The sequence below is a fragment of the Chionomys nivalis genome, chromosome 26 (genome assembly GCF_950005125.1).
Source record: "Chionomys nivalis chromosome 26, mChiNiv1.1, whole genome shotgun sequence".
NCBI lineage: Eukaryota > Metazoa > Chordata > Mammalia > Rodentia > Cricetidae > Chionomys > Chionomys nivalis.
In genome coordinates this window covers 18616954-18640779 of record NC_080111.1, presented here as the reverse complement: position 1 = coordinate 18640779, position 23826 = coordinate 18616954, and the positions used below count along the sequence as shown (strand labels likewise).

At 44.8% G+C, this 23826-nt stretch overlaps 1 protein-coding gene across 9 annotated transcripts in view; it reads left to right on the top strand.

The window, feature by feature from the left end:
* The window catches only part of Magi2 (membrane associated guanylate kinase, WW and PDZ domain containing 2), a 1220672-nt gene that overhangs the window by 1080077 nt on the left and 116769 nt on the right, over window positions 1-23826 (top strand). For all 9 annotated transcript variants that reach the window (XM_057758561.1, XM_057758559.1, XM_057758560.1 and 6 more), the window contains 3 exons: window positions 6869-6960; window positions 15031-15223; window positions 23325-23573. In XM_057758561.1, the coding sequence (XP_057614544.1) occupies window positions 6869-6960; window positions 15031-15223; window positions 23325-23573 (534 nt within the window). The remainder of the gene's footprint in view (window positions 1-6868; window positions 6961-15030; window positions 15224-23324; window positions 23574-23826) is intronic.

Below are 23826 nucleotides of genomic sequence, written 5' to 3'. Positions count from 1 at the left end.
TTAAGATAGTGTATTAGTTAGGGTTTCTATTGCTGCAATGAAACACCATGACCACAAAACAATTTTGGGTGAAAGGGTTTATTCAGCTTACATTTCCACATCAGAGTTCATCATTGAAGGAAGTCAGGACGGGGCAGGATCCTGGAGGCAGGAACTGATGCAGAGGCCATGGAGAGGAGCTGTTTACTGGCTTGCTTCTTATGGCTTGCTCAGCCCACCTTCTTATAAAACTCAGGACCAGCAGCCCAGGAATGGCACCAATGGGCCCTCCCCCATTGCTCACTAATTGAGAAAACGCCTGACAGTTGGATCTCAGGGAGGCATTTCCTCAGCTGAGGCTCCTTCCTCTCTGATGACTCCAGCTATGTCAAGTTGAGACATAGCCAGCGAGAACAGATGGTATTTTGATAATTAAGTTAAAACATGTTATCAAAATTGATATTATTTGTTAAACTTTTTTAAAAAGTGGCTGCTTGGCAATATTAAATAAATTCTGTAATTTACATCTTATTTAAATTGGATCTTGTTAAACCAGGTAAATGGAAATAAGAAGGCAGACTATCTCAAGAGGAAAGCTAAATATTTCAAAAAAAAAATCTTACTAAAGAATTTGCTAACATAGATTGAAATTATCCTGAACTTAATTAAATACCTATATCGATTTGGTTCCTTTAATAATTCCAATTACAAAATGCTATATTTTGATACTATTTTGAGTTAGGGTACAATATTATAGCTTCTAGTTTAAAAACTTAAGAAATATCTTAATAATTTTACTTGGGTTTTTTTTTACTTATCATTTGCAAATAAGCTAAAATATATCATGTTGTAGGCATGAATGAGGACAACAAAGTCTTAGACCTTCTTTCCTTCTCCAGTTACTCACGAAATGCTCTTAACAACTGGTTAGCTGGGACAACTCAAAGCATTGCAGAAAGGAGTGTCTCTTAGTACTATACTAACTCCATTCCACGTTTGTGGGCTTCAGCACACATCCCTAGTGTGTTTCCATGACAACCTTGTTTCCATCCCAGGGTGCTCCAGCACCCCTTGGGGAATGTGTGTGCTGGTGATCGTTCATTTTCTAAGTTTCCATGTTGTTACTTGAGTATGTACAAAGCATGGAAGATACTACTTAGCAACCAAATAATGTCTAAAGTAACTGTTTAGCAAGGTCTGAAGTCTTTAGTGTGGCTGTTCTTTCATCTGACTGAGACACTGGCTGTAAGATCCTTGTAATGTTTAAGAATGTATTATGCCTAGTAATTATGGGTAAAAATAAGATGAAATCAGGATTTAATGTAGAAATCTAAAGCTCACTTAAACTAGCCTCAGAAAACATATTTCCTAAAAAAAAAACTTCAATCTCTAAATGTATTTTATTCAGAAATCAAAGAAGAAAACAAAGGTTGTTCAATAGCCTAGGTTATCTTGATAGATATACAAAGCCACACTTTACATTTAAAATATTAAAAAAATGAAAGTTTCAGTGTGAATGCCTTATTCCAATGTGCAACTCAAATTTTCAAGAAAGAACCAATCCAAATATTTTGTTAAGTGTATATATAAATTATCAAAGCTCATAGAAAATCAAGATTACATGCAATAAACACCTCTCTGATAGTTTTTCACACATGTTCATCAAATTCTCAAATGTAGAACATCCAGGAAAAATGATTCAGCTGTGGAGTACCACAGAAACCACCTGCAAAGGAGCTTGTCTTTAGAATTATTTTAAGACTCCAGGACTGTAAAGGTCAAACCAGAACCAGTATCAATGAGATACAGAAGTCGAGCAAATGAAAAAAGAGGAAAAGATCTACTCGGTGTGTTATTTAAGTGCTACAAAGACCTTAAAGACTTCAGTAATCAAACCAGACATGATGGCCCATAGCTTTAATCCCATCACCTGGAAAACAGAGACAGGCAGATCTCTGTTAGTTCAAGGCCAGCCTAGTCTACATAGTTAGTTCCAGGACAGCCAGGACCATGTCGAAAGGCCCTATCTCAACAAAGAGAGAGAGATAGAGGGAGCGGGGGGAGGGGAAAAGAGGAGAGGGGAGGGAGGGGAGGGGAGGGGAGGGGAGGAGAGGAGAGAGAGAGAGAGAGAGAGAGAGAGAGAGAGAGAGAGAGAAAAGAAAGAAAGGAAGGAAGGAACGCAGTAATTAGAGAGCAAACCAGCCTGGCCAAGAACGATGTCAGATGGGGCAAAAACGAGATCCCTGGGAAAGAGCAGATATGACGGGGGAAGGCAATATTGGAGAAATCCAAGTTGTCGGCAGGCTACTGAAGAAAACCAGAGAGGAAATGCTTCTCCCATGACCCCAGCATGCTGACTACTGTCATATCATCAACAGAATAAACAGGAAGCTGAGGAAGAGAGATTCTTCTAGAGCCAAACAGATCAGCTTCTTGTCCAGTAATGTTCAATTCCAGTGATCAAAACCAACCAATTCTTTAACTCATTCAGCATCTAGAGTGCCTGAAAACCCAGAACCCGTGGGTAGATTTAATGACCTTAATCGAGACCTCATTCCTTCCTCATTCTTCCCTAGATCTCGCTCCAAGAGAAAGTCAAACACAGCAACACTCTTTTCAATAGAGAAAAATAAATAAACAAAGGATCTTTTTGCCAACTGTGATACGCCATACTACTTTTGTTTTAATTAGCACATAAAAGGAATTCAACTACCAAAATTTAATTGACATTTAATAACAAGCCATGTGCCAAATTAATCCATTAAAATGCTGTACTGTGCAGTTTTAAAGACTAAACCCATTCACAAAATGAATCAATTGTGCTCAGCCATGGAGCCTTCCTCCTAAAGGCTGTGTTCAAAACCCTGCTTTGCAAAGGCATCAGCTCTTCTAGCATGTCAAGTCTTCCAGGATCTTAATGCACACAGGAATCAGCCATCAAAATTCCACCGTCCTTTATTATGAGGGAAGCTGTCCTGATAACAACCATTTACTACTTTTTCTTTGGAGACAGAGTCTCGCTATGTATTTCTGTCCTGTGACTTGAACTCACAGTGATCCACCTGCCTCTGCTTCCCAGGTTCTGGGATTAAAGCTTGCACCACCCCTGCATGCAGTTGCTATGTTTCGAATGTAAGCTTTTCTAGTACTGGCATATGCCCAGGATAGACTGGGGCTTGTCCATTCAATCCCTCTCACTAGCTTGCCTCAAAGGTCATAGAGGATCCCATGAGAGAAGAATGTCAGGAAACGCTTTGTTTCTTAATGCCTGTGTCTCCTGGGACCCAGCTTCTAAGGAAACACAGCACTGGCCATGGCTAGTCACTGAAGACAGCCTCTGAAGAGCCCCCACAGTCCTCCTAAAAGGGCCAATGGAAAAGAAGAAAATCAGTTAGGAGGCAGGAAAGAGAAGGCTGTCGGGGGCACTGCTGAGTGATGTTCTAGGTGACGCAGGACAGACCCGGTATCTGCCCGCCCCTTATCTAATAAGCTCCCACGTGCATGGTTTCTGTCTAGACATGCTGGAGGGTGGGGATGATTAACTACAGTGGTAAAGGAGGAAGTGTTTGCCCCGAGATTATTTACATTAATAAGGGGAAAGATAAAACATGATACAGTAATTGAGGCTGTCATCGAGTCAGGAAAGCAGCCAAGGTGAGGTCCTGAAAACACCAGCTCTTTCCTAACAGAGTGAGAAGGTAAAGAACAATGCATCCTATCTTTGTGCATATAATCTTAGTTACTTTGTAAGGACTCAGAAAGGAACGAAAAGAAAACAAAAGAAAAATTATGTTTCTAAAAGCTCATGTTAAAAAAAACACACACACCACTTAAGACAATCTATCATTTAGACTATTTTCCAACTAATTGTATCTCTAAAGCTTTTAGGCCCTGCAGCCTCTACGCTCAAAATTAACAAAGGAATTAGTAAGTCACATCTGCCGGCACACGTCTCTGGCGACCCTTCTCTGTCTCTCTGTTACTTGGGTGCCGCGTTGCTCACGTCTGCCTAGAAGAACCTAGAAGGGTGAGCAGTGGTACAGCTGAAGACACAGCAGATGAGCCCAATAGTCAGAGCTCAGGGGGACGAGCAATACCTCAGCAGCTAAGACACTTGCGGTCCAGGAGGCCTGGGCGTTATTTCCAGCACCGGCCGGCATCAGGTGGCTCAGTCTGTAACCCCAGCTCTGGGGCTACAGCGCCATGTCTGGGCCTCTGCAGGCAGTAGCGTGCAAACACACACACACACACAGTTATTTTTTAAGTCACAGGCTTAGGATTGTCAGGAAAAAGTACATCAGAAAGTAAAAGGAGGGTGCCTGCCTTGTTCACATCTCTGTCTGACAGGATTAAATTAACCGATGAAACCTAGGAAATTTTTTCCACTAAAAAAAAAAAAAAAAAAACCACGGAGTCATTCTTTAATGAAAAGCTTTTGTGTGGAACAGCAATACCCTCTGACGTAAACCAGACTCCGTGAGCCTTGACACAACTCTGAACTCCACTGTGGGGATTGCCATCATTTCGGTCATTTCTCATAGGGGAAATCTCTTACCAAGTAAAATGTAGCGTCCGATAAAACCCTTTTGGAGTCCTCTGGCAAGTCTGCGCAGGTACCCAAATCACGAAAGGAGCAATTGTCCGCCTGTGGGCACGCACCAGTCATGCTAGAAGGAGGAGAATGAAGTCAAAAGTTCTGGCTCTTTAGATACAAAACATAGTCACCTTATTTTGTGATCTCCCATGTTCCCGGAGAGGAGATTGGTATGACTAGAACTCCCTAACCAGCTTGTGGAGGTTGGACTGTGATGGGACACTAGCTGTCACCTCCCATAACCCCTTGCATTTCTCCATCCCCAGGAAAAACACTGCTATGGTTTTATAGGCTCGTCTGACCTGCCTCCAGATGCCCACAGGCTTACTGGGTTTAAAAACCATCGTGTGTTATATAGTGTTGAGCAAAGTCTTCATCGTTTCTTTACCACCAAATTAACTAATGATTGAATGCTTCCAAGGTTTCCCATTGTTAAAACACAAATTACTGTAGAGTTTACACAGGACGACTGATGGAGGTCTGACGGCCACTCCTCTGTGATAGCGTGTATTAGCGTTGAACGAAAGACCTTGGCTGTGCGTTTGATAACAGACACAGATACCTGTGCACCTTGCACTGCGTACATATCTGTAACGTCTTTGAATCAGGGCAGCTCTCCTAAAAAAGCACAGGAAACTACCATTTGCCCACACGTCAGAAGTCTTGCCCTTCATTTATCAGGTGGTTAAGTACAAAGCCAAGCCTAGACCGGCTGTATTCGGTGAGCTGTGCACAGTCCTTTACATAAGAGACTGGGAGAGATTCCTAGGCCGTCATTCAGTGAGCCCGTGTTGACTGTAACTAATATTCTATATCTAAGTGGTTCAGTGTTTGTGAGGTTTTGCTTTTGGTCCCTTGGGGATTCTCCTGTGAAATCTCATCCTAATTTCTGAAACTGTCCTGTTTAAGCAAGAGGAATTTTATCAAATGCCTGCCCCTACTGCTGCCTTTAAACCACTAAAGCCAGAAATTGATAAATATTTCCTAAGTCAAAGATAGCTTAATAAATATTCCTACATGCCAAGAGGGGCATGAAAACCCAGAGTCCTACCAAAATTAACATGCTTCCCCCAAAGAAGGCACAAAGGGAGGCTTGTAACATTCTCTTTGAATAGTCAAAATATTTCCATTGTTTCTGCTTACTCTAGACATGAAATAAATGCCACTCAAGAGTTTTCCATCTCTCTTAAAGGTCCAGTCTTGTTCTTTTGATCCAATTTTAGATGGACATCCCTTCTCTAATTTACTTTTAAGGTGTTAATGAAATCAATAGTCCATAATAAAGTCCACAGTCTAAAATACCTGGCGGCGAAATTCTTCTCATGCTTGGGTTGAGTTCTGCCTGTACCTTATGGAAAGGCTAAAGGAGTATACTCAGAAAGACAAATTATACCGCACACACACATGCACACACATGCACATAAACACACATATACATACATATACACACACATATACATGCATACACATACACAGACAAACACACACATCTACATAAACACACATACACACACATACATACACACACATGCACACAAACACACACATACACATAAACGCATATACACACATACATACACATACACACATATACATGCACACACACATGCACACAAACACACACATAAACACACATACACACACATATGCATGCACACACACATGCACACAAACACACACATACACATGCACACAAACACATACATATAAACACACATATACATACACACACATACACATAAACACACATACACACATATACATGCACACACACATGCACACAGACACACACATATACACACACATACATACACACAGCAGCAGCAGCAGCCAACACTGGATGCACCAAATTTTAAACAGACTGGAGTAGCCTACAAGGCAGTACTGAAAGAGACACTTGCAGGTTTTGCCATCTGCTTTCTCTCCTCTCTGAGGTAATCAGAGCAAACATTCTCAAAGTCAAAGACAAGCCTCTTAAAGGCAATCCAAAAGCTCTCAGGAAGATTAAACATTATAGAACCATCAACTCTTCACTCCGAACCTCACGCGTTCCCTCTACCTGTGGAGGATGCTCTGGCAAGACCCTTGGATGCTCACCGCCATCCTCAGAACTACGTACACTTAGGGTGCACACTTCCTTGCCACCATGTATTTTCTATCCTCTGTGCCTTTCATCGACTAACAGCACTCTCATTAATCACATCCACAAAATTAACTTCTCATCGGTGTGTTCTGGTCCTCGGGAGGTGGGGAGGAGGCAGTACTCATGACTCAATGGCATTTCCTTTATGCCAGGCCCAGATTATAAGGAACTGGATGTCCACCTTCGAAGGATGGAGTCTGGATTTGGCTTCAGAATCCTCGGGGGAGATGAACCTGGACAGCCTGTAAGTTGAATCCACATTATTTCCACACATTACTGTTTTGTGCATAAATACCAGGGAGAGCATCATTCAGGGTACCAAGAGGGAAATGTTTAGAAGGCAGCAAGGACTGCGGTCTGTTCTCTCTCTTCTAGCTCTCTTAGCACTACCTCACAAAGTTCAAGCATCTCCACAGCCATTATTCCCCATAAATCCCACCAGTCTCTACGAACGGGCTGGTTCTTCCTGAGACGCTCCATTAGTTAATGGTTCTGGAAGATGGGATTCTCTAAGAGGCAGTCGTAAAATATGACAGAAGAAGAGGCTGAAAAACCACAGAACCATATATCCTTGTAACAGAAACAACGATGGGTAGAAAACACAGGGGTAAATAGAAGTAAAATCAAATTCTTTGCTTAAAAAAAAATCTAAGCCAAACTAAATTAAGACGTTATGAAAAGAATATTTTCATGAAGTCAGCGGCAGTTGAAAGAACACTAAGAATTTGAGAATGATTCTGTAGTAATTTTTATATTAATATGCACATATGGCCATATGGATATACATATTCAGAATGAAAGCGTAAACTAGCAATACTCATTGATATACAGAAAACATAGTGAACCTAGATTTGTGAGCTCATACAAAATATCCTCCTGAAACACTCATTGTAGAGATATATCTGAGACGGTGCTCAAGGAAGCAAAGGCGGGTGTCAGTACCTCCTATCCTAGTTCATCCGAGACACCAAACTGTAAGCTGTAATTTGCTCCTCTGCCAGAATTACCATACCCTAGAATGGCTTTAAGGAGAAAAGACAATATAAGTTAAAACTCTTGGAGCCTGGACTGTAAAAGGTTCTAAATCAATATCTATGATCATCAGCCTTGTCTGCCATCACATTAGTAGATTGTTTTCCAAAAGAAACAAAAAAACTTATCAGCAAAAATTTCCAAAAGAAGAAAACACCAGTCTAACACAAGAAAGGAACCTATAACAGATAAAACTGTGCACAGGTAGATGGCCTTTGGATAGCATGAGCTCCTTCACTCTGAAGACATCCAAGCAGAGTCAGTCTTTGAGAGTCTGACAAGATCTGCGAGATCCTTCCTCTGCCCCACAAGAGGGTCTCCACCAGGCAATGCGAGCTCTTACTGCAGGAAACTCCAGGGGTGGGATGGTGTTCCTAATTTCCAGGGACAAAGTAGGCAGCAATCACCCAGCGCATCCTAAGCCTCCAGCTGCCAAGGAAGTTGAAAACACACTGGCCAGAGATTGGTGGAGAAGATGCCAGGACAGCGCAGGCCCCAAGGAACCTCAGCCTAGGAAGGGACTCAATTATCCCGCGACTCAGTTAAGGACAGCATATTTATCTGCTCCCCTTCACAGTGGCAACCTCCCCCCCTCAGTCACCTGACCAGTCCTCCAGGCCCTCCCCTCTCAACAGCTCATCTCATATGCAAATGAGCAAGATGCCCAGGAGCTTCTTCATCTGGGCAAATGTTGACGAAGGTGTTGATTAGCCCTCCAGGATCCTGGCCCTCACAGGACTGTCCGACTTAGCCTCCTTCAGAACTACTCAGACATGCTCCCGTGTTCACACATTTGGGTTGGTCAGGAAGAATTTCTGTTCATCCCAAGCACGGATATCATCTTCTCCTTTCATTTCTTATTCCATAAATGAAAGCTGTGTCATTTACCAGAGTGACCCAAGTCCACCTAAGTCCACTCAGGAGTCGTTACCATAAACTGAAGTGAGCTTGCTAAACTACGAAGTAAAGAGTGTCCCCCGACTGTCTGCATGTTAGACCCCACGGTGGGTGTGTCCCTAACGGGACAGTTCCGCAGCATGCAGGTTGAGTTTTGCCTAAGTCCAGTGTGTGCGCACACAGGGCACATGAAGTAGGTAGATTACTTGTAGATAACCATAGAAGTCTAGTGAACACTGTGTGCACACACAGGGCACATGACGTAGGTAGATTACTTGTAGATAACCATAGAAGATGAAGGTTCACTGTGTGCTAGTCTCTGGATCAGGGAAGTTTTTCAAGATAGATGAAGTCTCAACTGCCCACACCTCTCAACTATAGAACTGCCCCCCAAACCTCCATTGTGGGTTTTATACTCTGAAATAACCAGGACTCTCCAGTCTAAAGCACATTCTGTCTGTAGGGGCCAGGTGAGCAGAGCCAAGGAAAACTAACCAGTCTTCCTTTGTCAAGATGTTTTACTCCCAGAACATTCAAATTTTTCTTAAGAACTACAGACAAGAGAGTGGGATGGCTGTGTCCGTCTGGAGCCCCTAGAGAACTGCCCTGAATGTCCACACAGCCTTCCCTCAGCTTAGGGAATTCAAGAGCCTCGGTTGCTCTGGTACCACCACTATTATCAAGCTCCAAGAGCTTCTTGAAGATAGGGGCTAAGATTTGATGAGAATTTTGTCTTCCAGCCTAACACGTATCCTGGTGCAACATACATGAGTTAAAAGAAATTGAATAGAATACTTAGCCTCTAGACAAAGCTGAGTGTTTCAGAGTGAGTGCTGGTCTCCAGCTCATACCGAGGCCTCTAGGAAATGGGAGTGAGCTCCTCCTAGAAGCACAGATGCCCTTTCAGTAGCCCTGTGGCATGCTCTTGCTCCCTTGAAATTTTTACACTGTTAAGTACTAATTCACTTTTTTTTCCCCATGTGATTTCCATTTTCTCTTGAAAAGCAAACCCAATGGCATTTCCATTATGACAACCGGCTGGAACCAGTTAAGACCAAGCATGACCATAATTCCTAAAATTCCCTTGATGCTTCTGGTACTCATTTACTCAAATACCTTTGAAGCTGCCCCCCAAAACAGTTGAGTTGAAAGAAATTAGGAGGGTGAATACTTTAGAACAAAGGAGCCTCCAACCTGGGCCAAATCATGGCCCTAAACACTGACAAGATTGTCATTTTAATTCAACAGAGTCTATAGATCCTTTCTCCTATGTATAAATACACAACGAACATAAAGCAAAACAACAATGTTCCAGTTGTCTCACGGTATGGATTTTGGTATTTACTGGACCCCTGGGCTCATGACTGGGTGATACACCAACACCCCAGTTAGTAAACATCACCCTGAGATAGGCTCTTCTCCAGAGGGAGACAGGGTTGCCCAAATCATGGACCATGTGTAGACTTGGCTAGCTCGAGAAGAGAGATGGCTTTCTAGAACAATCTATGTATGAGTCAAGACCCCTTTGGTGGTCAAATTGCCGATATCCTGCATATGCAATATTTATATTATGATTCATAACTGTAGTAAAATTACAGTTATGAAGTAGCAACAAAATAATTTTATGGTCGGGAGTCACTACAGCATTAGGAACCATAGTGAAGGGTCATAGCATTAAAAAAGTTGAGAACCAAGGCTCTAGACTTAATTCAACATAAAAGCAATAAAACTGACTAGCAGAACGGAACATATTCTACACTAAATCAAGACCCAGTGTGCATGTGCACAGCCCCCACTTGGGCTCAGGATGTCCCTCTGCCTTGTTCTGTACCCAGACTCCCAGACCTTCTGAACACAGTCCTGGCATTCCCAAACCCTTCCTCCCCTGCAGCATAGCAGCGAGGCACCGAGTATTTATGATACGCCTCGGATTACCGAGATTTACCTCGGTTATTCCTTCATTTAAATGGCTGAGAACATACTCCTGCTGCGCCTTCCAGTTGCTGACACTCCGGCAATAACATAGAAACCTAGCTCATCCTAACGCACGCAAGGCTACAAAGCAAATCTTCCGCTCGAGAACACGGCACCTCAGAGAATGACTGTGTCAATATCGAGAGCTCCCTTCAACCCAGCCTTCCTGCTTTCCTCCATGCTGAGCTTGGAAACAACATACAAACCCAGCCCCCTGCCTCATTTAACTGCTGCTGGGCCACAGAGGTTGAGGCAGGTAAGGCGATGTGTTCATCAACCACAGATCTCACATCCAGCAGGGCTCCGCCTCCGTCTACATGAAATGCTATTGACACCCTGGGGTTCACATTGAACACATTGGACAGCTAGGCTTCCACAAACAGTAAACAGCGGGGCTCCTGTTCAAGCAAAATGTCCAGGCACTTTTTTTTCCTTAAAAAGAGAGAAAGAGAGCTACTTTTCACAGACAAGTAATAGAAATAGAAAGAAATGAAAAATTGCCAGAGAGGAACAAAAATGAGATCTCCTGCCGTGAGCTGAAAAGCAATGAAAAGGCATCAGAATGGAAAGATCTGGAAAATACCACAGTGGAGCAAGGCCCGTGTGGCGACAGACCTCCCAAAATACAGACACGGGGCAGACTTGTTCCTCAGACTGGAGGCGGATCAAACTCCTGGAGTTCTTTGGAAGAGCAGGACCTGAAGTGTCCGTCCGCCACCGTGACAGCTTGGGGGACGGTGTCGCTGCACTGATCCGCTGGGTTGTGCTGACTTGGGACAGTCTGTGCGGGGGCTCAGAATAATTTAAAGGCCTGTAGAGGTCATTTATGATTTGGTTTTGTTTGGTCTTGCGTTCCTTTTAGCATTATCTTTTCACCTCCTCCTGGTGGATCAGCCACTCGAATATAAATTCCTGTTCCGCAGCACACTCCGCTTTGTTCTGCGCCCTCAAAGCTTGAGATAAAGTCGGGTTGTGAAGTTATTTTGTTTCTGGGGAGATCGTTTTTTACTTAGAATTTAGCATACGAGTATTATATTTATATCATTTTGGCGTCCCCTTCTTTCCTCCAGTCCCTCCCTTGCCACGCCCCCACTCCCTCTCGAGTTTACGGCCTCTGTTTTCATTATGATTGTCGTGTAAACACATCATAAACACAGCCTGTTGAGTCCGTTTACTGTGTGGCTCACATGTATATGATTTTAGCGCTGAGTTCTTGGTAGTAGAGAGAAAATATAACTGAAAAGGCCCAGGGCATGAACTCTCATATGGGCACAGTTTCCTGTCTGTTTTCCCACTAAATCTTTCATTTTGGGCCAGAACAAGAGAGCTATGTTAGAGTGTTCCTCAAGAGCATGGAGAAGAGAAATCTGAAGAGTCAGTCTGAGGCTGGAGGGTTAGTTGAGGCTGGATGGTTAGTTGAGGCTGGAGAGTGAGCTGAGGCTGGAGGGTTAGTTGAGGCTGGAGGGTTAGTTGAGGCTGGAGAGTGAGTTGAGGCTGGAGGGTTAGTTGAGGCTGGAGGGTTAGTTGAGGCTGGAGAGTGAGCTGAGGCTGGAGAGTGAGCTGAGGCTGGAGGGTTAGTTGAGGCTGGAAGGATAATGACAGGTGAAGGCTACATTGCCTAGGCTGGCTTCTCAGCCAGCATGGCCAGTGGGCAGCAAGGGCAGACGGAAGATGGGACTTGATGCATAAGGGAACCTAGACCAGCAAGGTTCAGGATGCCGGGAAAGTGACCAGTGCAATGGGTCAAGGACAGTAACAGGCATTTTCCAGGGAGGGGGGGAGGAAGGAAGAGAGGGAGGGAGGGAGGGAGGGAGGGAGGGAGGGAGGGAGGGAGGGAGGGAAAAGTTTGTAGGGAAGGAATAGAGGGTGATCTGGGAAGGGTTTGGGGGGAAGAATAAATACAATCGAAATACATGGCATGAAATTCTCACAGAATTAACAAAAACGAGGAAAATGTGTTCAGCGCACTTCGTTACCATTTAGTCCTTCCTCGCCAAAGTGTCAGCTCTTCAAGGATGCCCACTTTAGCCAACCGCAGCACTGCCTTGGCCACGTGGTTGGCACCCCCGCACACCTGCTCTTTTCCCCATTGTACACGTCTCCTAACACACTATTTAGGTTGCTTGTGTTTCACACTTTTATGTGCCACAAGAATGGTGGCTCTGTAAGGTGGGGATGGTTATTATTATCACTGTGGAATCCTGAGAGTATCCCCACACTCCTCAGTGAATATTTGTTGAAATGAATAAATAAGGAGGGATACTGTTATCAGGGCAATATGACAAGAAAGCAATGTTTTCAGGGGTCTCCAGTTAATGAGGGACATCAAACAGCAACAGAGAACGTAGCATCAATAGTGTGTGTCCATCCCTGCATTTTTCCCAGCACAGGAAGGGACCAGGAATTTCAGTGTGTAACTTATCTGTCCTATGTTTCTGTAAGGCCCTGTGGTAACACTGTAAACTTCCATCGGTTAGAAACAGACTTTTGCCTCAGAGTTGGTAATTAGCCAGCCAAAAAGTTCATAACCTGTTTTCTTTATCACTGGTTATTAACGCTCCTGCCTCCTGATACAGGAAATCTAAAGGTTGAAGCATTTTCTTTGGGCAAATCCTACTAAATGGAGCTTTCACGGAGCAGAGGAGAAACAAATACATATTTTACCTGGCTTTCGCACAAAGCACTTAGAAAACCTTTGAAGCATTCCATAGTGGGCTGAGCCTTTTGAAGGACAGACTGAATATCTTTAGGAAGAAATTCAAACATTCAGGTTGGCATGACAAGAAAAAGAAATAGATTGTCAGAAGCGTACCCAGCTTCCAGACTACGGCAAGTAGGTGCAGCAGGTCGGAGAAAAAGAATAAGACTGTGCAGGTAATTTAAGGCAGGTGGTGCAAAGCCTTCCCTGGGATAGCAGAAGTGAATGTCTGGGCAGAACAGTGCAGGCAATTCATCATGGAAACGATGTTGTTCCTCACCCCAGTCCCCTCCAGGAATAGAGGACCACAGCAATACTGGAGGAAAGGGTCATTGCGTATGCAGCGTGGAAAGCTGTGGAATGCTTCAAACTGTGATGCTGTCTAGACCTGAAAGTCTGGGCATTCAGATCCAGCTGCCATGCTCACAGACACGAGACATGGGGCTAAGTTCAAGAGCATCCATTCTGGTACCAAGCCTGAAGAGATGCAGGTCAGCTTTGGGCTATTCTACGAGCTAACTGGCATCCACAGATCTGCGACTTGAAAGAAATTACCATGCCCAAAAGAAATCAATTTCTGAGCAAACGATGGCTTTGAAGGTTTTAAAGCCTGGAGTGAGGCCTCTGTAACATTGTTAGGCTGTGAAACCACTGCCTTCAGCCGCCAACAAAAGAAAAACAAGACCTGTTGTGCATGGCTTGGAGAAATTTTTTTGTAGGTAAAAGAGCAAAACTAAAATATTAAGTACCATTTTCTTTCCTCTGGAAAAAAAAAAGGACCTTGCTTATAGATTATAGACACTAAATCAAGAGATCCCATTGGGTTCTTGGAAGCCATATATCCTGCCTTTCATCGTGGGCCTTGTTTGGGGTATTATAATGATACATTGAGTTCTAGAAGGCACACCTGCTCTCTTTCTGGCACACTGGCGATGTATCCACCACAGAAGTGTTTGAGGGGGCATGAAGCTGGGACGTGTGTGTGTGTGTGTGTGTGTGTGTGTGTGTGTGTGTGTGTGTGTGTGTGTGTTCACTCGCAGAATAAGACAGTGTTCTAAGGAAACCCTCAGTGGACAAAACAAGAATTTGGAGAAGGTTCAGCTGGCAATATTTGAGTCAAGTCAGAAAAAAAAAATGTTTCGTTTTCTTTTGAATTACCTCTCCAGTGTCTCAAAGCAAACAGCAAGGGAAAAAATGGAGACTCTGTCAAAGTTTAATGGTGAGCAGCAAGTGGCTTCCCTGACATTTATGCAGTACAATGTCATGTAAAGGTTAAATGTTCCACAGACGTTATCTCGTTGGCTCCTCCCAGAAATCCTATGAACTAGGCGTATTATCACCCCGTTTTGTAAGTGAAGAAAGCGAGGTTTGCAAAGCTTAAGAAACTATGTTCAAAGCTACACAGTTAGCCTTGAGTCAGGACCCAGAGTCCACAGTATCTCAGTGCAGAGGCTGTGTGTGACAGCCACCAGCCTCAGGGTACTCTGAGTGGGAACTCCCCTTAAGGGTGACAGCTTCCGAGGCAGTCAGCAAGGGTCCTCTCTGGGACACTTTATGGAAACCAGCAGTAAGTCCAGGGACTTCTTTTTCCCTAAGTGTTAGACAATGGGAACGAGTACCTGGAAGGACATCCGTCCATCCCTCCCGCCTCTCCGCATCCGCTTTTCCAGTCATGCCCCTGTATACGTGAACGCTCTCTCCTCGCTTCTCTAGATTTTGATCGGAGCCGTCATCGCCATGGGCTCAGCCGACAGAGACGGCCGTCTACACCCAGGGGACGAGCTTGTCTACGTGGATGGGATCCCGGTGGCTGGCAAGACCCACCGCTATGTCATCGACCTCATGCACCACGCAGCCCGCAATGGGCAGGTTAACCTCACTGTGAGAAGAAAGGTGCCCTGTGGAGGTGTGTACTGTGGGGGGGGGGCAGTGAGGGGAGCCCTGTGGAGGTGTGTACTGTAGAGGTGTGTACTATGGAGGTGTGTACCGTGAGGGGCAGCAGGGGAGCCCCGTGGAGGTGTGTACTGTGGGGGGCAGCAAGGGAACTCTGTGGAGGTGTGTACTGTGGAGGTGTGTACTGCGGAGGTGTGTACTGTGAGGGGCAGCAGGGGAACTCTGTGGAAGTGTGTATTGTGGAGGTGTTACTGTGGAGGTGTCTACTGTGGAGGTGTGTACTGTGGGGGGCAGCTGGGGAGCTCTGTGGAGGTGTGTACTGTGGAGGTGTGTACTGTGGAGGTGTGTACTGTGGGGGGCAGCGAGGGATGGGAGGGAGGCAGTGTGATGCTCTAGGGAGATAAGTGGGGAACCATAAACAAACCTCCAATTGGTTTCTGTGTTATATAGGGAAAGAAACAAGCTAGGTGTTCTACAAGTAACTGTTTCCCAAAGTGCAGCTTTCAACCGCGCTAATCAGGGCTTTGAGGCGTACATTCCAAATGTAGCCATTAAAATTTCCCTGAGAAGCCTGGGGCTGGTTCAATCGTGTCTGCTCCATGCTCTTTGGTACAGGCTTGTTATGAGGAAAACATTATCATAATGGAAAATAGGCCTTTTGAAAATGGTTCTCATTGTGTTTACAAACAAAAAAAAATCTACATCGTTTTTATTCCGAAATAAGGAAACCAAGATGGAAAATGAGCTTTCATTGTAGCTCCTGATAAAAGGTAACAACACACCTACCCGCCTATATGGGATCGACAGCTCTCACGCTGAGAAAACACAATTCACATAGCTCTAAGCTTATGAAACAGATAAATTAGAAGTAATTATTCCCTTTACAGCTATTTCCTTGGCTTCAGAAAGAACCCACCAAAGACATATACTTAAAAGCCAGCCCCTATATTCATAATATTTTCTCATTTGCTTCTGTTCATTATCAAGTCCCAGTGGAGAGTCCTTTTCCCAGGGGTATGAATGGTGTTGGCATTACAGATTTTTCCCTAAGACCTGATCAGACTTTGTCTGGTGAATCCCAGAAGCCAAAATCCCAGCCATGGCCCCTCACTCTCTGTCCCAGAAGTCCACTGGCCTATATCTCCTCAGCCTCCTAAACTCCTTCCTACAGACTCGATTCTAAAACTAGGATTGCATTACAGATAAGGCAACTAAGGACCGAGAAATAATAGATTGCCTAATAGTCCACAGGCAGTTAGTATCGATGCCAAGACAGACTTATCTCTGGTGTCCGTCTTCATTTTTAAGCAATTATCAACTCCAAATTCCACTTTAAGAAACTATGCCCCCTCTCAGAGACAAACCAAAGATGGGTCATTGGTGGCTGTCACTCCCTAATCCTTCCATATGTGTTTGCATCTAACACCAGGACTTTTTAAAGGCCACCTGCTCATCACAGTCTGCGGGTAAAAACAAAGCATTAAGGTTTAATACTTGGACTCAATATCGTATTCTCTTTGGGTCCCATAGAAGCTAACCTTTGTGCAGGGCAGCCATTTCCAAAAGCAAGTCAGACAACTCCACAGACTTCGCCAGCAGAGACCACCACAGATCTCGCACTCGATGAAGGTTTTGCTACAAGGTGCCATTTGTCTCCAAAATTCATGGCATACCACTTGACCCGGAGAAATAAAACACTTTGAATTATGCCTTCTCCTTGAGCAAGTGGCCAGGAAGGAGACAGTGCCTGCTTGGTTAACATCTAATGGCTTCTCTTCCCTACAGAGTGATTAAAAAAAAAAAAATGTTTGCTGTGCTATACATACTGCAACCTGAAGATAAATTAAAAGATAACCGATTCGTACGGAAATATACTGCAAAGTAAAATTCCAGTAGACCAACATCATTTCATGCTCTCCTTGCCACCGACTGATGATTGCAAATTAAATTTTGTTGTAATCAACCCAAGCTGCTGGAGTAAAGACCCAATGTTGCACAAAGATAGTTCTGCCATTTGTAGGTCACGTGACTTCTGTAAAGTTCTCTTTGCTGCAGTTCTGGCCAGCTTCTCTCTGCTAGGCATCGAGAGCATTGGGAGTCCATTTAATTCTTGAGAATGCATTTAACTCTTGATAGCGTTCGCTCCACATCGCTCGCACTGTGAGAGATCCCGTGTTCATCCAGACTCCTCGAAAGCACCATAGGCACTGGAAATTATTAAATTCAAGACAGGATGCTTCGAGAGTTAAAAAAAAAATGCCTTAAAACAAGGTAGAAGAAATCTATCAGGCATAGGAAAGCAAACTTCCTCTTACCTGCCATTTCTTCAAAGTGAAAAAGGACAATTCCAGATGGATGTGACCAAGCCTGGCTTAGCATGGGAGGGTCCAGAGCTGGCAGGCAATGAGCAGTCAGTTCAGCAGAAACAAATGCATAGGGAAAGACATGGCTGGTGGATTTTCTCACAGCAACACCGTCTGGAGCCCAGGGAGCTGGGGGATGGTGCAGCCATAGAGATTGCATCCCTCCATCTTACCCTGGCCTGGGCTTGAGCAGATACATCGCTTAGTGTGGGAAGGCATGTCCTGGTTCCAAACTTCTGCATCAGAGAAAAGACTATTTAAACCACGGCATACAGCTAGGTTGGTAACATTGGGCAAAAATTAAACAACACAAAAGCCTGCTCCAAATATTAAATTCTGAGAAACATGTACATGCTAAAAGCAGAAAGGCAAAATTCTTCAACTTCAAGCTAAGTCATCAAAAATAAGAAATAAATTGCTGAGTTAAAGAACAAGTGATTCGGTGAACCTCCAGCATCTTTCCTAGGGACTCACAAGCACAAATCTTATACATTGAACTAGTTTTGAGAGTTGTCTTAACCATATCACCAGTTCCAGTATTTGGTTACTTATTTTTTCCTCCCTAAAGGATATTAAGAGAGTGGCTTTAATTACTGTGCCAAGAGTATAAATATTTATGTGTTTGGTAGCTCAGCATTGAGGTGTTCAACCTAATGACACGTTGTTTGGGATGTCCGCTGTTTGTCTGAGAGTAAGGCATCTCTGAGGAATCGAGAATGGATTAAAGAAAGTTTTATGGCTTAATCAAAACAGGTTACAGTCAGTCTCCATGCCATGGGCATCTTTCTACCTCATCCAAGGAGAATAGAACCCTTGGCCCAGCGTTAAGGAAGGGGAGCTCCTCGGAAGCACTGTCAGACCATCCCTCGGGCTTGGTCACCCTGAGTGAATTTCCTCATCCTTCCTGAGCATCTCATCCGTCTAGTAAGCTGTCTGCTTTGATGCATACAAACCAGCTCTGCCTACAAACACAGGCAAAGCCACACCCAGGGCTGCCCCACCCTGTCCAGGGCTGCCCTGCCCCGGGGAGGTACTAAGGCTATCTATCTGTGTGGACACCATATCTCCGGTGTCAGGTGCTAGTCATGTGTGTGCCCCACGGTCCTAGCTCTGCTTCAAGGCAAGATATACCCCATTACAGTTTGGAGGCAGGCACAGTCCTGCTCAAGAATCCTCAAGTCCTGCTACCCAGAATGAGGGTCCAGAGAAGAGCTGAAGGCTCCGATTGAGGCCAAGGTCCTGTTAGACATATGGGTTCCTCACCGAATGAGCACGTGAATAAATTCAGTGTTTGCAAGAGGCATGGGGAAGTTGTCAGGAGCATGGTGACCCAGACAGCAAGCAGCCATGATCCAGCTCCAAAAAAAACAAGAGAAATTATAAATCCCTAGTCCTATCAGCTCTCCATATTTATAAACATTGATAGCTAGCTTTAAAAAACAGCATAAGAAGTTTAAACCAACAATGAGACAATGCAAAGCAAGCCCCACCAATCGCACATGTTCGCATCCAAGGCCTCCCACCTGCAGCCACCATCAGCCATCCCCGTTCTCCCAAGGGAAGAATCTCTTGAAGTAAAATGCCACCACGGTTTCCAGTAGCACCAGCGGGGACACCACAGTACCTAGCCTAAAACTTAACTTTGACTCAAGGAAACACTAAGTGACTGGATTTTGAGTGGCCGTGTATATGAGCCAAAAGGCACCGGTACCCTAAGAGGCTGGGAATTCTTGAATGTGTGTGTGGTGTTGAGGCACCTGGCCTTCTGTAGTATTAGAGCAACCATGTTGATGGCTACATCACAGAGAGGTTTGAAAAAAAAGACAGTCCTGTTCAGAGAGAGAGCCAGCCGAATAGGAAGCATTTGATAGCAACCTTTCAAAGACAGCAGTGCTACCAGACTCCAAGTGTCAGAGACCGGAGCAACCCTGGGAAGGCTTGGAAGGCTTCCCAGTTAAGTGCTTGACTTAAAGCATGCCCATTTTGCTGAAGATAAAAGGTTGTTTCTCACGACCTTGGAAAGGGGTTCAGATGCAATAAGAAAACGCCCTGAGGGTGAATCTGACCCTTTCTATTACCCAAGGACCACTCGCATTGACTTAGGATTCTCTCTCTCTCTAGAAGCCACGGTCTAGCCACTCCCAACCGCTTACTGCAGAGACACATAATTCTTTGTTGCTGATTTACTGACAACCACAGCTCTCAACTCCCCTAAAATATGACAGCCAGAAAATGAGATCTCGCTTGTCATTGCCTATGACATTTAGTTAGTGACTCGGTCCACTAACTCTGGAGATTTTCAACTTAATGTAGCAGCGTAATAATTGTTTGTTTTTCTTCTCCAAGACTATCTCTAATCACTCTATTTCCAGCTTTCACAAGGACTGCTAAAGGATACGTGCTTCACCAAGACAATAACAGCCTGTCTTTGAAGGATGCTTTCCAGCAGCATTTCACAGAGGGAAGTGTGCAGTTCTAGTTCAGAGCAGGGAAAGGCGTGGACACTGACAGGTTCTTTCATGACCTCGGCGTGTTTCTCACAAATGAAAATTATCTTTTTGTCTTAAAGATTAATTAATTATATCTTAAAGAAAAACTCAAGTGTGTCAGATCATAACAGTGCTGGCGTGGATCTCGGTCTTTCTGTAATCAGAAGAAACAAAGAGGGAAGCGAGCCCTCCTCTCCCTTTAGAGAACGTAATAAACTACCTTCAAAAGCTAATTAATTTTATAAGACCTTTGTATTACTAAGTAAATTAATTTTCAATATTTTCTTCAAAATTTTAATTGATTTAAAGATGCTTCTCTTTTTCGGGGGAGGGGGCACAGAAACACAGACAGGGTTTCTCTGTGTAGCCCTGGCTATCCTGAAACTCACTCTATAGACCAGGCAGGCCTTGCACTCACAGAGATCCTCCTGCCTCTGCCTCTCATGTTCTGGGATGAAAGGTGTACATCACCACCGCCCAACAATTTAATGCTACTTCTCATGCCTTGGTACATGAATAAATGCCACTCTTTCTCTGAATTTCAGTATACAGAACGTCTCCCGGACGTCTCTTTTTCCCTCCGATGTCCTTATTTCAGGGTTGTTCACTGGCTCCCTATTTCTATAGCAAATACCTGAGACGAATCAGCTTTAAATGAGGACAGGTTTCTTTGGGGTCACAGTTTCAGACGTGACCCACTTGCCTTGGGCCTGTGCCAACACATGCTAATAGAAAGACATAAACAATTCCATATACATCGCGGCTAGGGAACAAAGACAAGGGGGATGTGGGGAACTGGCATCCCACGATCTCCTTCCAGGATGCACCCCACGAGCAAAAGAACCAGCTAGCCCCCCTCCCAGTTTCACTCCCTCCCAGTCATGCCATACTAACAAGGCTGGAACCGCAGCTTGTGATGCTAACAGGATTCCAGGGACCTTCTGCCAGCCATTTTTAACTTTCCACACAAGCTGTGTCCCAGTATTCTGAAAAAGGGTCAGCATCTACAGGCCCCACGAGAAACTGGGAACTGTGGTCATTTCCTCTTATTATTCCACCGGACAGGCGTTTTTGGTACCCTGGACATTGTTAAGAAGGAAGCGGAACACTCCCGTTTCTCACCCCAGTTTCTAAGGAACGAATCTGCTCTTCTCATCCCACACCCTACCAACACCTGGAGAAGGGAAAACGAGGAATCCTTCTCGATGGCAGACCAACTTCCATTTCCAAAATGGGCTTCTTGGGACTAGAGGGAGGAGTATGACTCAGTGGCTAAAAGCACTGGCTGCTCTTCCGGAGGACCTGGGTTCAATTCCCAGCACCCACATGGCAGTTCATGACCATGTGTTCCCAATTCCAGGGGTCCAGTGCCCTCTTCTGACCGCCATGGACACTGAGCATGTATGTACGCAGCGCACATGCATACATGCAGGTAAAACACCCCCACACACGAAATCATAATTAAAGCCATAAACTAGCTTCTCTTTGCTCCCAATTTCCTGTAATATTGCCCCGCAATTACGCTTGCTTCATCTTTGAAGTCTCAGTTAGGTTTATCTAATTAATTAAGAAAGTGGTTTTTGTAATACGGGATGCAAATTTAAAAAAAGACTTCAAACACTCTGTTTGTTAACCTGATATTGGATTTGATCCAGAGGGTACAAACTAATTTTCAACGAAAACCTTAGTTGATTTATTCTTTTCTTTCGGACTACATTGTTGTGATGTGACTGATGACTGTCCCATGAAATAATAAACAGACCACTTTTGTTTAGAAGAAAAAGTCCAGTTCCCACTTAGATGGCGTTACAATAGAAGTGGTGTGACTATTGATTATTTACTGAGACAGGGTTTCTCTGTGCAGCACTGGCTGTCCTGAAACTCACTTTTTATAGATCAGGATGGCCTCAAACTCACAGACATCAGCCTGCCTCTGCCTCCAAAGTGCTGGGAAGGCATGCGCCGCCACCGCTGATGGGTTAAACTGCGACTTAAAACAAAAACATGACAGCCAGGCGGTGGTGGCGCACGCCTTTAATCCCAGCACTCGGGAGGCAGAGGCAGGTGGATCTCTGTGAGTTCCAGGCCAGGCTAGCCAAGAGCTAGTTCCAGGACAGGCTCCAAAGCTACAGAGAAACCCTGTCTCAAAAAACAAAAGCAAACAAACAAACAAACAAAAAAATGACATTGGTCCCCTTTGTGCCGTCATCCTTGAGGTTGCTAGCCCCACTTCCAGGTACAGCAGAGTTTCCCAAAACTCATAAACTATGATCTCGATTCCTACACCTGCTCTTCCCCAGACCTACTGTGTGAGAAATGAGCAGACCTACTGTGTGAGAAATGAGCAGACCTACTGTGCGAGAAATGAGCAGACCTACTGTGCGAGAAATGAGCAGACCTACTGTGTGAGAAATGAGCAGACCTACTGTGTGAGAAATGAGCAGACCTACTGTGTGAGAAATGAGCAGACGCTTCATGGGCAGGTCCTGAAGATGGGTGCTTTTCTGTTTGTTCTTTTTAACCTGTGTGTCTACGTGCGAGAGTCCACAGGTATCCCGTGTGACGCAGGAGTGTGTGTGCCTCGGCACATACTTGCGGGGTTAAGGGGACAGCCTCAGGCTTGTCCTCGCCTTCCACGTTGTTTGCGGCAGGGTCTCTCTATGTGGTTTGCTGTTGTCTGCTCCAGCTGGCCAGAGAGTTTCTGGGGACTCGCCAATCTCTGTCCCCAGAAGCCTGCTCTAGCGTCTGCCTAGATAGGAGTTCTGGAGGTTCAACTCAGATCCTCATGATCACACAGCAAGTACCTCATCCTCTGAGCCATCCCTCCCAGCCCCTTTATCAATTCTTTCAGTGAGTCATATGCCCGTGATAATTTAGGATTCTGTCTACTCATTTTCCCATCATCTTTAGTTTGTTACTATGCAACCAAGGGGCTAATATATAAAAGTTGTCTTGTCTCTGGGACTTGCAGTCGTAACAAGAGAAAAACAAAAGCAAGAGGCAACCTCAGAGGAGGCTGATGGGGGGGTTAGGAGTTGGGGGAGGCTGATGGGGTGGGAGGACTGATAGGGTGGGAAGAGGCTAATGGTGGGGGTCTCAGTGCTTTGGTGAAGACTAACAACAGCTGAAGCCCTGGCGGACTGGAGATCTGTAGCCCTTCAAACACCCTGCATTTCTAGAGGGAAGGTCAGCTGATCACTCTTTGTGCCTGCTCCTTCTGAGGAAGTCACTGAGTCCCTATGTACCGTGGTATGTGTTTCAGGGGAGCCCTGCCCAGAGAATGGGAGGAGTCCAGGCTCCGTATCCACCCACCACAGCTCTCCACGCAGTGACTACGCCACCTACGCCAACAGCAACCACGCTGCCCCCAGCAGCAATGCCTCTCCCCCTGAAGGCTTTGCCTCGCACAGCCTGCAGACTAGCGACGTGGTCATTCACCGCAAGGAGAATGAAGGGTTCGGCTTTGTCATCATCAGCTCCCTCAACAGACCTGAGTCGGGAACCACCATAAGTAAGTGACTGGATGGCCTATGCTGGGATAAGGGGGTCTTACGTTTGTTTGTTCTAGTGATAGGGATAACGGAAGTCTAGATGAAAGAAGAGCTATGGATATACAGAGTGGCCTAAACACCCCAGGCTAAGAGCACAAAGAAACATAAGCCACCCTCAACACTGATTAGGTTAACATCACTCACCTTAAGTTCAAGAAGGGTGCAAGATGACAACCACAGCTCCCCAAACCCTCAACACTGTAAAAGCTGTTA